This window comes from Nymphaea colorata, chromosome 3, assembly GCF_008831285.2.
Source record: "Nymphaea colorata isolate Beijing-Zhang1983 chromosome 3, ASM883128v2, whole genome shotgun sequence".
Classification (NCBI taxonomy): Eukaryota; Viridiplantae; Streptophyta; class Magnoliopsida; order Nymphaeales; family Nymphaeaceae; genus Nymphaea; species Nymphaea colorata.
The window spans coordinates 4,738,479-4,757,823 of NC_045140.1; the positions used below are offsets into that span (position 1 = coordinate 4,738,479).

Below are 19,345 nucleotides of genomic sequence, written 5' to 3' on the forward strand. Positions count from 1 at the left end.
TCTATCGACCACCCATACATGTGATGTGTGTGTTCAGTGTATTTACCAGCCACAACGTGACCACCTGCTCAGTTATATGTACAAGAAAAAATTAGTGATGGCGCTAAGGAAAAGGTGGAAGCAAGTGATGACTGCATCAACATCTCTTATTCGTTTCACTTTCACTAGGATGCAAGGATTCACTGCCAGAAGGGAATTAGGTGGGATTAGGCCATAGCCATTATCCCCAGTAAGAATTATAAACAGAATGTTGCAAGAAAGCACATACATACAAAAGAGTGACACTCTGGCACTTAATATGCACTTTTCACAATGTTCATTGATTACATCTTTCGATCAAAAGGTTACAAAAACCAATCTAAATGTGATACAGTATATAGATGCTTGTTAAGTTGAGAACTTTACAAACCCATCTGAACCTTACAGGAAATACACATATTTAATTGATATCCTCATTATTTCAAAGAATAATCGGTGTCTGCCTCCCTATCACTTTCTCACTCACACACACAACATCTACTGAACCTAAACTGGCTTTCTTACAATCACTTGTGCATGAATAATTCAAGTTCAAATGTCATATGACCATACTTCTACATTATTAAGCACGATCAAGAACTCTGGGTAGAGGATGAACCATCACCAAGGAACTCAGATCGCAATTGCATCAACAGCCTACCTAAGTAATTTAAACCTTCACCCTCCCTGCCACCACCCCAGAAAAGATCATGCGGCGATGCTTCAACTAACACTGATCCAGCAGTTGAAAGAAGAAGAGCGTTCAAGTGAGGATAGATAGAAAATTTGTGTTTCAAAGCCTTGTACATGACATCGATCTTAAGGTTTTCCCAGTCTGTTCTTACCTGAAGAACATGCAAATGAAACCATTTAGTAGCTGGATACTTCCCTATTAATTAAAGTATTCTCAACAACAACAGGATGATATGTTTGTCAAAAATTTATAAAATACAAACCAAAATAACAAAATGTTGGAAGAAAGTGATCTGAATTGGTCAATGCATGCTCTTGTTTATGTTATGTTTGATCCAACTATAGAACATTTTTTAGCATGGTTTATTTAGTTAGTGGGTTTAATCATTTATAATATGTCATATGAGATTCTATTGCAATCCAGTAAAAACTAGCAGATCACAGTTTATGAACATGTGGATGCTTCAAAAATAGTTCAGAAAAAGACATTTTACTCAATTTTAGAGCACAAAAACAACCAATTAACAGTTCAAAACATGATGAGGTGATTTCTTCCTTCTAAAGTTCACACTTGTGAAGTCAATAGTGTTTCACCACAAGTTATGGAAATATGCTGCTGACAGGAGAAAATCCCTTAATAGTGTATTTAGTAAACTTATGTCTCAGATCTGAATTGATCAGAAATATTTTAATCTTATATTCCAAGATTTCACATCCATCATTTTCAACAAGGATCTTAGATCTTTTGTCAAAAGAGAGAAAAGGAAGAGGAATAAAAGAGAAAAGAGAAGAAAGGGGAAACAATTCATTCGATTTTAGTGTTAATCCTAATCCCAGCACAAAGGTATTAGCTGAAAAAGTTTACAGAGTGGTCTACCTTATTAGTGAAAAGATAAAGAGTGGACAACTGAAATTATAAATGACCCCTCATACTTATGAATAATACTCTCAACTTTCCTTTCAAACTGGAGCATAGATGTCCATCATGCCAAACAATAGCTTGAAAACCTTGAACTAGCAACAGTCAGTGAATATATATGCAACTTAGTCTGTGGAGACCACATGACTTTTAGAAATATGTGCTTTCTAAACCAGGTCACATATACAGTGACATTCAACCTCAATGTGCTTGGTTCTCTTATGAAAGACAAGATTATTTGCTATATATGTGGCTGGTTTGTTGAAACATATCATCAAAATAGGAGAAGGACCAGTCACTTGTAAATCGGTTAGAATAGATTTGATCCACATCATTTCAGCTGTTGTTTGAACCATTGTCGCAAGTATTATTTTCACGTATTAAATGGTGAAGTTTTTCTCGGGTATAATACCACGGAGTTGCTTTTCTGAGGTAATCTCAATGAGTTTTTAAAAAGTTAAAAAATGAAATATCCTAAAATAACATGTGAAAAATGTGAAACAAAAATCTAATGACTAAAAAATGTAAAAGACATGGAAAAAAATGAAAAAAAACACAAAAAATAAAAAAACGAGAAAACATGTTCTTTCACACTTTTTCCGTTTTGGAATTTTTTTCCTGTTTTTTCAATTGACCTGTTTTTAACATTTTTCAAGTTTTTTTTAATAAAACACATTTTTTGTGACACTAGTTTGTCCATAGCGCTATATTATGATTCAACACTTGATCTAGCTACTATAGTTTGCATTTTTCTTTTCCATGTCACTAAGGTTATTCCCACAAAAACATAATCCAGCCATAGTTTTTCTACCAGTACAAAAACTAATTTTATTGACGTTTTGAGTAGAGCAGACATGAAGGAATACAAACCTATAGGCTTTCGTAGTATCTTCAATCACAAAATAACAGCTCATGATGCAGAATTGCATAATGATCCCACTAAACACTATAGCATTATTGGAATATAGCACCCACACCAGCACCCGCACCCTGCACCCATGTGACATAGGGATCTAGTACAGATCCAAGATAGCTTATGACTTATATTGTATGCTGTCCAACTTGTAATAATAGGCAAACTTGTCATTGTGTATATTAATTATGTACCCTCAAGCATAGCCACAAATATAACGATGTTTTCAAAAATATTCTGATATTAATGAAAAAAAAATGAAAAATGAAAAAAAGGGAAAAAATGATATTTTGAAAAAAAAAAAAGGCTACAAATCAATTTGTCGTGATTTTATCTTGATTTTTTCATTTTCTTTTCAGTTCTTTTTTTTTTTTTTCAACTTCTGTTTCGTTGTTTTATTTCATATTGTTTTGGGTATTTAACGTGACCTCCTAGATGCAATACAATGCTTACTACTCATTTTAACTAGATGTTTTTTTATGTCTTCTTATTAGTTTCTCATTATTGTATTTTTACCTAACATTTTTATTTTTTTAGTGTTCTGTAAACCTCTAAGATTTTTTAGATTTTTCCAAAAAAACACCTTTGTCAAAAAATATCTGAGAAAAAGCTCAGTGATAAAAACCCGAGGACAATATTTGTGGCTATGCTCTCAAGTCATGTAAAAACTATTTAATGTTATAATGAGATTGGAGCGAGATTAGGGCACACCTATACTGATTGAGGCTGCCAAAGGCTGTTTGAGGAATCCCTTCCTATCCTATCTTCTCTCTTCTTCATAGGTGAGCAACTTTAGACAATAAGATCCATCTTCTAACATCTACATCCTTTGGTTTGAATGCTCATATAACTACTACTAGATTAGAGTTTCTTATTGTCACATCAGTTTACTTATTGCTTTTTCTTCAAAAGGAAATGAAAAATCTTATATAACTATCAATAAATTAGAGTGTTATCCCGTCCAATTACATCAACCTTGGTTTTTCTTCAACACTAAATGGCCTAACATGCTGTTAAAATGACAACATAAGTGTTCAACTTTGCACCAGCTTATAGAAAGATTGCTCAAGCCATTGTAACTTCAGAATAAAAGTTTAAACCACGATAAAGAAAATCAAAAGAGTATATATTCAGCTAGCTAACAACCAACGGGGCAAATGCAAAAAAAAAAAAAAATGATGATAGACATACATGAAAATGTGCAGAACCCAAATCTTATTTAAAACCTCAGCATAAATGGAAAAGCAGGCAGTCATCCCATGAGCTAGGCCAGCACCACCATTTTTACCAGCCTCAATTGTCCACTGTTCAGCCTAATAATTATTCCAAATTGGTCTCCAGTACCACAAAGCATTCAAGAACATAAGGCGAGAACCTAAAAGCTCCATTACTTCTCTCTGATGCTGCAATGCCAGACCAACATCCACGCACAAAAATCTAGTCCCAAACCCCGCCAAGTTGCCATCTTCCAGGTACAAAACCTAACTGCAGTTTTGTACTTCAGGAGGCAACATGCAGTTAAACTTGCCTTGCCCAAGCAAATAACTGGCTAAGATTGTTCAAAGGCTGGACTGATAAATTCCAAAATAACTAATTGAGAAGACAACACAGGCTGAACCATGCAAAACAAATTTCACCACAAGAGGATACTGGATCAGAAAAGCTCTCCAACAGAAAAATGATTTTAGCAAATACAACAGTAGATTGGTGCAACAAGCATCAAATGACCCTCATACCACCATTCAGAAGAAATTTACTCATAATTTCATAGCAAAACCTACATATGCAAAAATGCTTGTGCACAGTACCTTTGTAATAGCAATATTTGTTTAACACAAAAGAGCACTTAGCATTTTTCCTTCTAAGTCCAAAAAACTCCCCAGATGTACATCCAAGAAAAATGCCATTCATACCAGAGAACATGGATGATTATGCCTAAGTCACCAAAGAAAAAGCTTACCAGGTCAGGGCATTGCCTCTGCATTGTCCTCCCTATGCGTGCAGCTTCCTCTGGGCTTGTAGCAGACTTTATTTGTTCCACAAAGCCAATTGCTTTAGGATCTTTTACTCCCCAAAATTTATGGGCCTAAAAAGTATAAACTTTTCAGACACAAACTCTACAAAATTATCAACAGAAGACAGCAGCAAACTGGGAAAAGAAGTATATATCTAAACAAATAATAAAGGATCAATTTTTTGTCAGATGGTCGCCATTACTAACTGGATAGTGGAAATTACAATGCATCATTTCCACTGTAATATGTTTATCATTTATTTTATCAAGTCCACAAACTGAAATAGGTCATCTTTGCTGCAATTTTTTTCAGGATGAGGTATTACTTGGTTCCTGTCAATAATAAATATGTACCTGATAATAGTGCTCAACACTAGACCATGTGAAGTACTCTCCACTTTCATCAGGCATATGCAGAGGATGAGGAGAGAAATTTGAAAATGCACCATAGGGATCCCATGTCTTGTAAAAGAATATGATGTTTGCTTCATAAGGAGCTAGAGTTGGATCAAGGACTGACATTTCATCCACAGATGGTATTATAGGTGTTAAATCAGGAATGGGTTGGAGATGGCCGCTTATAAGCATGTCTGGTCCAATCTGTATAGCATGACAAACAGCATTCAGCATATATACTTGTAATTAGAGAAAAATACATGTCAATGGTACCGCCAACACCCTCCCACTTTATGGCAAACTGTACTTCATTGAATCATCACAACAAAACAATGGAAAGTTCTTTCTGGTTCGACAGAATGTTCAAAGTTCAAACTATCACGTTCCAATTCTCAGGCAAGAAGCTCCCACTTCAGTTATCAAATACAGTAGTGCACACATGTCTTATTCTACTTCAAAGAAATTAATCTGAACAATAATGCAGAAAAGAACGGTTGGAAATTGAAAATACCATGTCAACCGCATTCCTGAAGAGATAAATCTTCCTAGACCAGAAATGTCACAGGACATAGCATCCTGAAAAACTGATTGGATCATCTAGCCTACCCTGCAAATATATTGCCTGTCTTGCATCAAATAGCAAGCTAAAAGGGGACAAAAAGGACTTGAAATTTAAGCCACAAAACCTCCATCTGTCATGGCTAGGGGGGTTGAACTTCAAACCTCCAATTGAAAGAGGAAAAGGTTTCAACACCAAGAATGCATCTCTTAGGCATAATCAAACAGGAGAATGCCTAAAATCAACTTGCTAATCTAAAAAAGAAACAGAAAGGGAACAAATTTAACAACCAACCTGCTCAAATGAGACATCAATTAGATTTAGTGCTTGAGACATCTCAACCATCCCAAGCTCTCCAACTGGAGTTGGAGCATTTTCCCCACCAATTATTTTGGGGGCAACAAAAGCAAACACCTGAAACAGTGGAGACAACATATCATGAGGCGACAAGGCAGGATAATGTACCACTGAATCCCTCCGCCCACCGCCGCCCCCCCCCCCCCACCCCAACTTTTTTCCCCTTTCGAAGAAGAAAAACAGGTTTAGTAAACTGATGTGTTTAACTATAGCATATAAATGAATCAGACATCAGGAGCTAAAACAGAAAAGCTTGAGAAGCAGGTGGTATTAGATGTACACATGATTCCACCTTGGAAGATATAGACTTAATAGCTACGTTGCAGTATCATACTCAAGGGCTCAGATTCAAGTAATAGAAGGTTTATCCCATGCTTGCCTATAAAAGAAAGTGCTTCTCAACTTGCATATGATACCACTGAAACAATTCAACGATTATTGCAAAGTCAAGAGTCACATTGAGCTCTATTTTATAAGTCTAAAGTTAACACCACTCAAAAAATATTTTATTCCCCTGCATAATGAAACATTAACTACAATTATTAAGGACTATAAATAGTCTCTCATGCAAATATGCAGAATACATGGTTTGAGCAGTATTATTTACTGAACTACCCTCCAAATACATAAGTGTGTGTGTGCTTATAGAAAGTAACAGATTTGTATTTCCTTATATAGTCAAGAAAGACACAGTAGAGAAGTGAAGAACCAGAGAAGAAATAGTTGACAAGCCTACTGGCAATTCACTCTTCCAACTACTAGAAATTTTCAGGTAGGACAAGAACATTCAAATAAATTCACCAATAGGAGCATATCAGTTGAAGGCATCAACTACTCCAACAAATTGGTTCAGATACTTAATATGGTGCAGATTCTTAGTGCATGAGAAAGATGATTACAAATGGTTTCTCAGCATAATATTGCAATAGTTATTTGTGATACTTATAAACAACAAACAATATAGTTGCTGTCTTTTTCTATGTGAAGACAGATTGAATGGAGAGGGACTATATAATTATTAAGGACATCTATAGACTTCGACAAGTTTGATTTCAATTTTTCAATTAAATAATAAATATGCGACTTCTGCAGCAAGAATAAAGAGCATAGAGCTGAAACCTTATGAATAACACCAGAGGCAATGGCAGGAGCAGACAATGAGCCTCCACATTCCCACAGAACTGACAAGTATCCACGTTCATAGCAGTACTCCATCAAATCCCTTGGGTTTAAAATATCAAATTCAACGACTTCAACACCTTTGGATGAAAGCAGCTTCTGAACTTCTCTTCTTGCACCTCTTTGTGTTGCCACAATGGTGCGTGCAACAGAAACATCCCAAAGGTGTGCAACTTCTGGAAGTTTCATTGTCTGTGACATCACAATTCGAACAGGCACATGCCCACCTCCATGTCTAGCTGTAAGACGGGGATCTGAAAGCAAAAATGAATGAACCCCAGAATTTTCTACCTAGCAAGCAGGAATACTTATAGCAGAGGGACTATATATAGTATATACCATCACGACGCACAGTATTTCCTCCTACAATGACAGCATCACTTCTGCCTCTTAGTTCAAAGACACGGTCTCTGGAGAGCTTACTACTAATCCATGATGCATGTCCACTGCTAGTAGCAATTTTTCCTGCTTGGCAACCACAGGATGTGTTACATAGAAACACTACTTTGCACACACACGGATGCATAGAGAACCTTAGGTGATAAACAAAACCCTAGAGAAGCATACATAAAGGGAATCTGATTGAGATCCAAATTCTTAGTAACTATGAAGCGCAAGTGTAACCATGGTGGACCACTTACCATCAAGGGTCATAGCATACTTGAGAACAGAGAAGGGGACTCGATAAGCAGCTCTATAGAGAAGAGGAGCATTCACCGTAAGACACAATTTTAAAGCTTCCTGCACTTTTCAAAAAATCAGGAAACAAAAAATTGAGAAATAACAAGGGCAGTCACAGTTCACTACAGGAGAAGAGATTGTCTGCAGGACCATGACCATGAATTCAGCATTAAGCAGAAATAAGCAGGAAAATGAAAGTGAAGAACACATTCTTAAAAGCAGGATTCAACAGACAACTGTTTTAAAAAAGTTAAATAATGGTATGATTAAGCACTGGATAGGATTCCACCGTAGTGTGCATGGAAGTGAACACATCAGTCGTGTGCTTCTTTAGTACTTAATTTCCAGCCCATACCTTGGGATTATAGTATTATACTATAAGAAACAAACAAAACTAGGAAACAGGAAACAAGAAAATGAAGACCACTATCATCATATATACAAAGTACAAACTACCATAAGGAGAAAATTTCTAAGACAAAATGATGTTTAATTAAAGGACATGCTTACAGAAGCATAGTCTTTGGAAGACATAGCACTCTTGAAAATATACTGAAAAATGCACCTATATAAACCTTTAAAATTAGCTCATAGCACCTTCCAGATTATTTCAACATTATAATATACACATGCAATCCTTCATTACTCCGGCCAGATATCCCTATGTGCAACTTTACAATAAGGCAAAAAAGAATTGGCTATATTACCTCAAGACTTTTACCCTGCAATTCTTCACCCAGCACATCAACCAGAATTCCTTGGCTTCTTAATGCACGTATTGCTTTTCCTCTAAGATGCTTCAAAGGATGTCTAAGTCCCACCACAACCCTAGAAATTCCTGCCTAATGAGAAGGGAATGCACATTAGAAACCTGAACATATAAAACATTCGGAAACTCCATGTGTACAAACGATAGAGTCTACGGATGGATCCTTTCAAGTTTCAACCAAGGAAGCAACTATACAAACAGAAACACCTCCTATACTCGTTCATGGATCACAAATTTTCCGAAGGTTCAAACAGCAACCTGATATAGAATACTGTATTGTTCATAGGTGAAGCGATATTCTAGAAAAGTAAGCCCTATCAGTTCCAACCACACAAACAGAGAGATAACATGCCACAAGACTATCAGAAGATCCCACAGTTTTAACCTACTCAGCTGTTGCGTAAAAAGTACTTCACAATCCTTGTTTCAAGAAAGTTCAACTCGAACTATCAGTCACCTCGCGGCGTAACGCACATCTCTTACTCACGCAAATCCCAAATTGCTATTACCTTTCCTCTATTCCAAAAATGTGCAACTCGAGCGGATCTCCAACCACCTAAGACATAGCATTTTGATGATCCGTTCGATTAAGCGCTAACTAGTGCTTCGGCATGTACTGAAATGAGCCGCATTGTCAATAATCCCAGTCACGGACTCATGGCTTCGATTATCAGTATCAATATATACAAATCATGGGCCCTGGTCATCTAAAAGGAACTTTTCCACTTTCGTTCCTCCTCCCCAAACATCCACAAGAACAAGAAACGCAAGCATCAGAGTTGTAAAACATGCTTACAAGATACTTTTAATCCAAATTTCCGTGACTAAAGATAAGGGAAACGCGCTTAACCCCACAATAACCTCAGTCATAGTTTCCACTCGCCGCGAAGCAAAGAACAAGAGCAATTCAGTATTAAACCTGAGTCAGGGCAGAAATGGCGGTGTCATCGCCATCACAATCGCCGGGCTCTAGGTTCAGATAAGCAGTGGCTCCTCTACAGAGTTCTCCGGCCGCCTCCACTGCCTGCAACTCCGCGCATTTCGTTCCCTGGGCGTACAGAAACCCCTCGCCCACGGAGGCGCCGTCTTTCGCGATGACGCATCCAAAATTTGGGTGTGGCGACGTGAAACCCGCCGAGCTGTCGGCGAGCTTCGCTGCCCGGAGGATGTGAGCGGCATCCGGATTGAGGAGCTGAGCAGTGGGCGAGAATGCACGAGCAAGAAGCGCCATTGGCGGCAGATGGCTAGTTTCGGCGCCACGGAGGAATCGAAGATGGGTGGCTGGATTCGTCCATTCCGGGAACTACTTCACCAGCTTCCCCACTTTGGTTGTCGCCTTAAGGAGAATGACAAGTATGAGTGCGGGTATGGCCGGAGCTGGATAAGGCACTTCGTTGCCGCGGCAAATTTTCTCCCTCGGGCCCTAAAACTCCGTTAATAAAATTTATATTTGCAGTCTCCTGTTAATAATGCCCACTGTTCACTGAAAACTGATATGCAAATTTTGTTAACTTAAAAAAATAACTAAAGATTAAAAATGTAATTTGGTGATATAAATTAATGTCGAAAAGGAAACTACAGCTTAACGTTCATTCTTTTTCAAAATTAACTCTAATTTGATAATTTTTATGAAGAAATAGGATTTTATTTGAAATGTGAAGATACTTTTTGTAAATTATTTGTAAAAATACTTCTATGGCAGCGTGTCGTTTTTATGGTTGGGGTACCAACATAGTGTGACACTTAGAATAATAAGTTGAGGTTCATAAATGGCACCATACATTAACTAGATTCTTCATCATCTAATGTGGCCATGCTAGATTTCTTGGGGCCGTTTAACCAAAAGAGATTTGGTGCACGGCTCCTCCAACCCTTTTCTCTTGTCCCTTCACATCTAACTCAATGTTTGATAGAGTTAAATCACAAGATAGTAAGGATGAATCTGCCATTTATGTGGGAAACGAATGAAGGATGATTTTCCCCCGACTATTGAAACCATGATTGAAAGATGATTCAAGTGAACCATGGTGACCCTCTAGGGGTTGCTTGGCAACAATAACATAATATTATGTTGATGTCCTATGAATTTGTCTCAAAAAAATATGATAGATTCAAGGAACACTTATTACAACATTTCATGAATTTGCTTTGTTTTTTTTTTTGCAAATTCATGATATAGTAACATGTTATTGTTGTCAAACGGTCTTTCATAATTCGTTTGATAGATAAAATAGTTTGTAACTGTTCTATAAATCTACTCTATAAGATGAGGTAGATTAGTTAAACATTTTTTAAGGTGTTTGGTGAATCTACCCTAAACTTTGGACTATATGTATGAAACACTTGCATATTGTTTCGTTTGCCAAACAGAACCTTCCCAATTAACTTCTCGTCCAAATTTCCCAATAATTTCCTTAGTCTAAGAGCAAATCATCAACCATGAGATTGACATAGATCAAAGAAGCCAGCAAGAACGTTGAGCTAGTCTAGGTTTTTTCCAGTGAACCTAATGAAGAAGAATTTCCAACAGTGCAAAAAAAATTCTTCTGTCTGCTTCATATGGTATTGATTTTATAGATTGCTTCCATGCGCTGATGTCGACAAAGAGAGTGAAGCATATGATGAGGTCCCCACGATGCCCAAGACGAAGAAAATATCTCCAAAACTAGTGAGAAATCTAAAAGTTCGCATGCAAGAGGTGGAATTAAGTTGTTGATCGGAGTTGCAAGATAGTTTGCAAAGACAATCCCTCCTGCATGATGACTACAATCAGCAAGATCTAGAGAGCATGGGCAAGTCGCCCATGAAAAGTAGGACGCCAGAGAAGCAAATGCTGTTGGTGATAGCTTGCAAGTCCTGAGCCGCCAAATTGTTGGTATTGCATGAGAAGGATGTTGCCATGGTGGATGAACATCTTGCCCTTGTCAACGAGGCAGACGAAACTAAAGGAGCAAAGGTGTTCATCATCACTAGCAAAGCCTGAGCACTGCGACCCTCTAAGCCAGAGAAGCAAATTGCACTCATGATAGCTAGTAAGTTCCTCACCACCAAATTAATGGTGGTGTGCAAGAAAGATGGTGCGATGATGAATCAATATCTACATGAGGCTGAGATGTAGATAGCGGAGTACAGGCTCTCTTCATTTACAGATATAGGAAATAACACTTAATGAAATTCTCTCGATAATATCTTTCCTTAAAAACATATTCTTGTTCTTTCCTTCTTATCCGATACATATTCTAGATCTTTCCTTCTTATCCGATAACATTCATAGAGAAAGAAATATAGCCAGTTGAGGCTGAGACGCAGTTGGAAGAGTAGTGGCCTTTGCTACGGTCCACTAGTAGACTCTAGCAAGTGGGCAGCCATCGAGCATTCCATCATTGTTGTAGAGATGCAATCAAGGGAGCGAAGATTTTTGTCATCACTTGCAGACAACAACGCGCCATCCATAGAGCAGGAAATGTAGTCTTGTGAGGTTTAGAAGAGGTGCTCCTCATCAATATCGATAGGCAAGATGCCAACTGCAAAGCTCCATGAGAAAAGACACGATCTTGACGGAAAAAGTGAAGGTGCTCAGAAGAACATTCAACCAATGATCGAAAGCCGAGGATCACCTAGTGGAAGAATTGATGCTGCAAAAACAATTTCAATCTACGTGACAAGCAAAGAGAGTGCAGAGCAAGTCGTATGATGCGAGTTGGACGGGTTGAGAAAAAAAAAATGAAACTAAAAGAGGGTGTAAGTAGACAAAGAACACAGAGAAATAAGAGAATGGAAAACAACGTTATATATGTGGATCAGGAGGAAGATGAGTATGAACAGGCTGAGGACATGGATTTAGAAGAGAAATATGATGAATTTGAGGTTTTGATAGAGCAGAGGAAGGGCCATGACATTGACAAGAGTTTAGGAGAGGGATGAGACACAAACAGCAAGAATGTTGACAGGGTATGAAACTATACCAAAGATTTGTTTGTAGTAGTACGTCTCTAATATTGTGCTGTTTGTGTTTTCTATCACCAATGAATTATATGCACTAATGAATTATATGCTTTGTATCAATAAAAGGGGGAATACTTTCAATGTCCAAGGAATTAACTATCACGTCACAATCTTTATAATATCACAATGCACACAAGCTGCAGGCAATACAACATGCAGAAAGGCTTGCAATGTAGATGATTAACAAACAACCGTCTATATTAGGGGCAGAGCTAGGAATTTTTCTTTAGGAAGGTCTAATTATATTTCCAAATTTTTGTTAGGGCTGAACTGTATTTTTCAAAATTTTTATATACGCTTTAAAGTAAATTTTTTAAAAATTATAAGATTTTATGTTGACATATAAAAACAGCCACAATTACATTATCCATTGGCCCGTCCCTTGGCTCTGCCCCAGGTTTATATGTTGACATATCAATAACGGTCACAAATATATTATGCCATTTAGATAAGGAGTAGGCAAACTATCATCCACTAGAAGAATAGTGCACCCTAAGGTGTGTTACGGTCCATCATGATTTTTGGTAGTGCGATTTTGGATATTGTTAAAATAGATGTAATGGGGAACCGGGTCCATTTCTGGACCCGGTCCCATGGGGCACGGGTACCGAGGCCGGCTCGGTACCCTAGGCGGCATTCTTCTCTCCCTCCTATATAATCTTCACTTAAGTGTAATTGTGTGATTAAGTGAAAATAATTTTCTCTCTCCTAGGGTTGCAGTGTGCACCTAGGTTAGAGCTTCCCGTGGTTTTTTCCTCTTTCTGAGGTTTTTCCACGTATATCGTGTGTTCCCCTCTTCTTCTTTCGTGTGTTGCATGTTTCTACATGGTATCAGAGCCGTGAGATCGTTCGGCTTCGTCTCGTATTTTCGTAGTCGTCCTTGCACCGCAGCCGCCTGCGCCGTTAGGGTTTCCCGCGCCGCCACCATTGGGATCTTCTGCGCCGCCGCCTTCAGACGATCCAGCGCCGCCGCCTGTTGCCGCTTGTGACTTCCGCTGCCGTGGGTGTCTCCTTTTCCGTCGTCGGTCGATCCAGCGCCATCCCATCTTTCCGCTGCCGTGGGTGTCCAGCGCCGTCACGCCTCTGCGTCGCCGCCGTCGGGCGATCCAGCACCGTCGCCGACACCTAAGGTTCCGTGTGGTGCTGGTGTTTCAGCCGCCGCCGTGCTGTCTTGTTGCTGCCTGGGGTTGTGTCTGACTTGACTGCTTGTGATGGCGGAAGAGCTTGCACCTAAAAGTGATATGGCCTTTGACGCGGGCAGCGCTCCCAAGAGCGAGATCTTGCCGGTTCAGGTCACGCCCATTTGTCTGACTAAAGACAATTATCTTTCTTGGTCTGCTGCTCTCGAGATTGGGATAACGAGCCGTGGTCGTCTTTCCTATATCACAGGCGACAAACCGGCGCCCAGCAAAACTGATCCTCAATGGGCAACGTGGGTGTTGGAAGACAGTCAGGTTAAGGTATGGATCATCAGCTCTGTGTCTGCTGATATTCAGCCTCTTATTCTGCGAAAGCCTACTTCGTTTGATATGTGGACTGTGCTTGCAAGGATGTATGGTCGCAAGAAACGGGTTCTGCGTACGTATCAGATTAAACGCAGTATCTATTCTCTGAAACAGGGTGACCTGTCTGTTGCCTCCTTCTATGCAGCCCTGAAAACTAAGTGGGAGGAACTTGATTATCATGTGAATGATAACTGGGACTGTGGTTCTGATCATGCTCGGTACTGGGAAAAGGAATGGATGGACCGGACGTTCCTCTTCCTTGGAGGCCTGCGTGATGAGTTTGAATCCATTCTGAGTCAAATTCTCAACTGTGATGAGATTCCTGGAATAGAAGATGTTTATGCCAGAGTGGAATCAGAGGAACAAAGGCGTCAAGTGATGCAAATTGACCCTAGTCACGGGACTGGTCCCTCGGCCTTTGTTAGCCGTTCTTCTGTGTCTGGACCACGCCCTGTTAGGCGATGTACACATTGTCACAAATCAGGACATTCTGTTGACTTTTGTTGGGATCTTCACCCTGAGAAGAGACTTGTTCGTGGTCGCCCTCCGTCTAGTCGGCGAGGTCCTCTTGTGCAGGACTCAACTTAGAGTGGTTCTTCAAGTGGTGAAAAATCGAGGCTTTTCCCTGATCAAATCAAGGAACTACAAGCTTACATCAGTCGCCTTTCTACTACGTCAGAGGACACATCTACGTCTGATGGAGTTAAATTAGCTCAGGCTCTTGTTGCTACAAGTGATCAAGGTAATTCCTCTCCTGGTGATTGGATTGTTGACAGTGGGGCTACTCATCATATGACCGGGGACCCTAAGATGTTTCAAGAATACAAGTTGACTTCTGGGCAGCAGCGTGTTTCTATGGCTGATGGTTCTTCTATTTCTGTGGCTGGAAAAGGGAGTTTCTCATTACTGAACAAATATTGTCTTCATAATGCCCTGCATGTTCCTAATATTCCCGTAAATTTGTTATCTGTCAGCAGTATTACCAAAGAGCTAAACTGTAATCTAATATTTTCTGCTGATCGTTGTGTACTGCAGGACTTGGGGACGGGGCAGAAGATTGGGATTGGTTCGGCTATTGATGGTCTCTACAGAATGCCAGTACAGGTTGCCTCTGCTTTGATTTCAGCCACCAGTGGACAGTTATCTGACGTGGAGGACAGATCCGCTATTATGCGCTGGCACGAGAGACTTGGTCATCTTCCTTTTCAGTTGATTAAACAATTGTTTCCTAAGATGTTTCGGTCTGTTTCTTTGGACACCTTCGCCTGTGAAGTGTGTCAGTTGTCTAAGCATGTTAGGGCCTCGTACCCTATTTCGTTCAATAAAACCAGCCGTCCTTTTGCTTTGGTTCACTCTGATGTTTGGGGTCCTTCGGGAGTGCCCACCGGTCGTGGTTTTCGTTATTTCATGACTCTTATCGATGACTACTCTCGTTGTACGTTCGTGTACTTGTTGAAAGAACGTAGTGAGGTTCCCGGCATTGTCAAAAACTTCGTTGCATTTGTTGAAACTCAATTCCAAACCCCTGTTCAGACCCTTCGTACTGACAATGCTCGAGAGTATGTCTCCTTATCCCTTGATGACTTCTTGCGAAGCAAAGGTATTATACATGAAACATCCTGTAGCTACACACCTCCTCAGAATGGCGTGGCTGAAAGGAAGAACCGTCATTTGTTAAATGTCACCCGGGCCCTTATGTTTCAACGTCATGTCCCTAAGCGGTATTGGGGTGATGCACTTCTCACTAGTGCTCATCTCATTAACCGTATGCCTACTCGTGTGTTGAATGGACATTCCCCTTATTCTGTTTTATGGCCTAATCAGAGTCCCTGGCCTTTGACCCCTCGGGTGTTTGGGTGTATTTGCTTTGTCCATGATCATAGTCCCACTCTCAAGAAACTTGATCCTCGGTCCATCAAAGCGGTCTTTTTGGGGTATTCCTCCACTCATAAGGGATACAAGTGTGTTGACCCTAGCACTTCCAGAGTCTATGTCTCCAGGGATGTTACCTTTCATGAACACGAGGCATACTTTCCTGCGAATCCTCTTCAGGGGGAGTGTTTAGGTGAGAGAGTGGACGAGTATTCTTCGCATCAGTTGATTCAGTTCACAGATTTCTTGGATTACACGGCTAGTTCTCCGAGTGTGAGTGTGGATGACACAGTCAGTGAGGACAGAGACAGTCAGATGGAAGGGGGCCCTGTGGAAGAACAGTCCCGTGATCATTTGTTTGGTCAGGTATACACCAGGAAGAAGAATGATGTGATGGAGGTTGTTGATGTTACCAATCCCAATCTTGTGAGCTCCCCGGATGATCCAAGTCCAATGAATGAAGATCTTCCCATAGCCCTACGCAAAGGCACCAGGTCATGTACTTCTCACCCTATTCAGAGATTTGTCTCGTATGCTAAACTCAGTAAAGACTACAAGTGCTTTATTACCTCTTTATCTATGGCTGTTATTCTCAGGTCAGTGGAGGATGCCAGGGAGGATCCCAAATGGCTACAGGCCATGACAGAGGAGATGGACGCCCTGGCAAAGAACAATACGTGGGAGGTTGTTGATATTCCTAATGGAACTCACTTAGTTGGTTCCAAGTGGGTGTTTACTGTGAAGTACAAACCTGATGACACTGTAGAACGCTATAAAGCTCGTCTTGTTGCAAAGGGGTTTAGCCAGAAATATGGGATTGACTATCTTGAGACGTTCGCTCCTGTTGCTAAACTGAAGACAGTAAGGGTCATCTTAGCTCTGGCAGTACAAAAGAAGTGGAGCATGGACCAACTTGATGTCAAGAACGCCTTTTTGAATGGGCACCTTGAGGAAGAAGTCTATATGAGCATGCCGCCTGGATATGCGCAGAAAGGAAAGTGTTGTTATCTCAAGAAAGCATTGTATGGCCTCAAGCAGTCCCCTAGAGCGTGGTTTGAAAGACTAAGGGTTGTGATGAAGACTAATGGATATAAACAGGGAAATGGTGATCACACCCTCTTCATCAAGCAGAGAAATGGTCTGGTGAGCCTCCTACTAGTATATGTTGATGATATGATTGTCACAGGTGATGACGAAGAAGAAAAAAGGAAGATGAAAGAAACGTTAGCTGCTGAATTTGACCTCAAAGATTTGGGTAAACTGAGGTATTTTTTGGGAATTGAGATTGCTAGATCTGAGACTGGTCTTGTTATGAGCCAAAGGAAATACACTTTGGACCTTCTAAAAGAGACAGGTAAACTGGGATGCAGGCCCTTTCTTACTCCAATGGAGTCTGGCACAAGGATAAGTATCAAAACTGGGACGATCTTGGATGAGAAAGGAAAAGGGAGGTATCAGCGGCTGGTTGGTAAACTCATTTATCTCACCCTTACTCGCCCGGATATTACGTATGCTGTGGGTGTGTTAAGTCAGTTTATGCATGCCCCTACTGATTGTCATTGGAAAAGTGCTGAAAGAGTATTGGGATACCTAAAGAATGACCCAGGGAAAGGACTGCTCTATACTCGACAAAGTCAACTCAGTATTGAAGGATACTCTGACGCCGACTGGGCAGGTTGCACAGATACTAGAAGGTCTACCACAGGATACTGCATCTTTCTTGGAGGTAACCTGGTGGTATGGAGAAGTAAAAGACAAGAAGTTTGTTCCAGGTCCAGTGCTGAGGCTGAATACAGGGCGGTTGCCATGGGGGTTACAGAAATGTTATGGCTCAAAATTCTGTTAGCAGATATTGGGGTGAAAATGGAAGAGAAGATGAGGATGTATTGTGACAACAAGTCGGCTATTAACTTGGCAAACAATCCAGTCTTGCACGACAGAACCAAACATGTGGAGATCGATCGCCATTTCATACGGGAACGCATAGATTCTAAGGAGTTGATCCTGCCCTACATGAAGTCTGAAGATCAAAGTTGCTGATGTTTTAACTAAGTCTTTATGTACATCTCAATTTGAGAAAAATGTTAGCAAGCTTGGCATGTTTGACATGTATGCCAAGCTTGAGGGGAGTGTTAAAATAGATGTAATGGGGAATCGGGTCCATTTCTGGACCCGGTCCCATGGGGCACGGGTACCGAGGCCGGCTCGGTACCCTAGGCGGCATTCTTCTCTCCCTCCTATATAATCTTCACTTAAGTGTAATTGTGTGATTAAGTGAAAATAATTTTCTCTCTCCTAGGGTTGCGGTGTGCACCTAGGTTAGAGCTTCCCGTGGTTTTTTCCTCTTTCTGAGGTTTTTCCACGTATATCGTGTGTTCCCCTCTTCTTCTTTCGTGTGTTGCATGTTTCTACATATATAAATACAATTTTATAATTAGGTTTAATATGTATAATATTTCGAAGTGATATTTTATGAAACAACACACTAGTTGGAATTTCGGATTTCACAATTAATGAGTGAGGGTCACACTCCAAGGGAGAACTCTGCTCAATCAGCAACTAATTTTCAGTTCACATCTTGATGACAATGTTTTTCTCAGGATATTGGATCTTGGGTCAGGTCTATCCACTAACCCAGGGATGGCTATAAATAAAACGTTGGGGGCTGAAATGGGGGTTACTGGAGGTTGTTGAATTGTTTTTCCTCTGGGTGGGAATTAGGGTTGTGTGATCAATCAGTGCATTCTTAGTGTTGATGTTACACTTAGATAGCAGAGAGATACCACACCGACTCTATATTAGTAGCACCAACCTTTTAGATATTTAATAAAAAGAAATTAGTTAATATTAGTAGCAGAGCTATATGTGGGCCATTGCCCACTCCAACCAACATCAATCTTTGAAAATTTTTATTAGGAAGGGGTTGGATCTGGGTCCAGCCAGATGTGGTGCCCATGGCAGACTCACGTCAAATGCCCCATATGCACAAAAACCACTAAGGTAAGTGCCCCTTTGATAAAATTTTCTAGCTTCACCACCGGACTTAGTATATCATTCTCATGACAAGTTGAATGATCCAAATTGTGATACCATTGATGCCATGCTCGTCGTGTTTGCATGTTATAGAACAAACAGATGAGTGATTACAGGTGAAATGCCACCTTAACCACCTACCGGTTTATAAGAATACAATACATGAGGCTCTTTGTTCCACAAGAAATAAAACACACATTCAACTACTTGCATGGCGTCATGTCGAAACTTTTTGAGCTTCCTTCTTGTGAAGGAAGAGAAACGAAACCAGAGTTAAAGTGAAAGTGGCCTTTAAATTTTTGAAAAAAAAAAAAAAACCAACATCCTGTTTGCTTAAACGTGTTGCTACATCTTTATTTTATTGATGGCATTATCTTTCAAATATGCTAAAAAGACAAAAAAAGCAACCTATGGATAAAATACAGGATTGAA

At 40.0% G+C, this 19,345-nt stretch overlaps 1 protein-coding gene across 1 annotated transcript; it reads right to left on the minus strand.

The window, feature by feature from the left end:
- Nucleotides 1–265: 265 nt before the first annotated feature.
- On the minus strand, nucleotides 266–9,903 carry LOC116251321 (riboflavin biosynthesis protein PYRR, chloroplastic). Its single transcript, XM_031625521.2, has 9 exons — nucleotides 9,418–9,903; nucleotides 8,437–8,571; nucleotides 7,690–7,789; nucleotides 7,388–7,513; nucleotides 6,989–7,302; nucleotides 5,807–5,926; nucleotides 4,912–5,157; nucleotides 4,504–4,629; nucleotides 266–863 (listed from the first exon to the last, which is right to left on the minus strand). Exons 1-9 carry the CDS (start codon nucleotides 9,727–9,729, stop codon nucleotides 612–614), a joined length of 1,731 nt encoding a protein of 576 aa, XP_031481381.1. The 5' UTR covers nucleotides 9,730–9,903; the 3' UTR covers nucleotides 266–611.
- Between the last annotated feature and the right edge of the window lie 9,442 nt (nucleotides 9,904–19,345).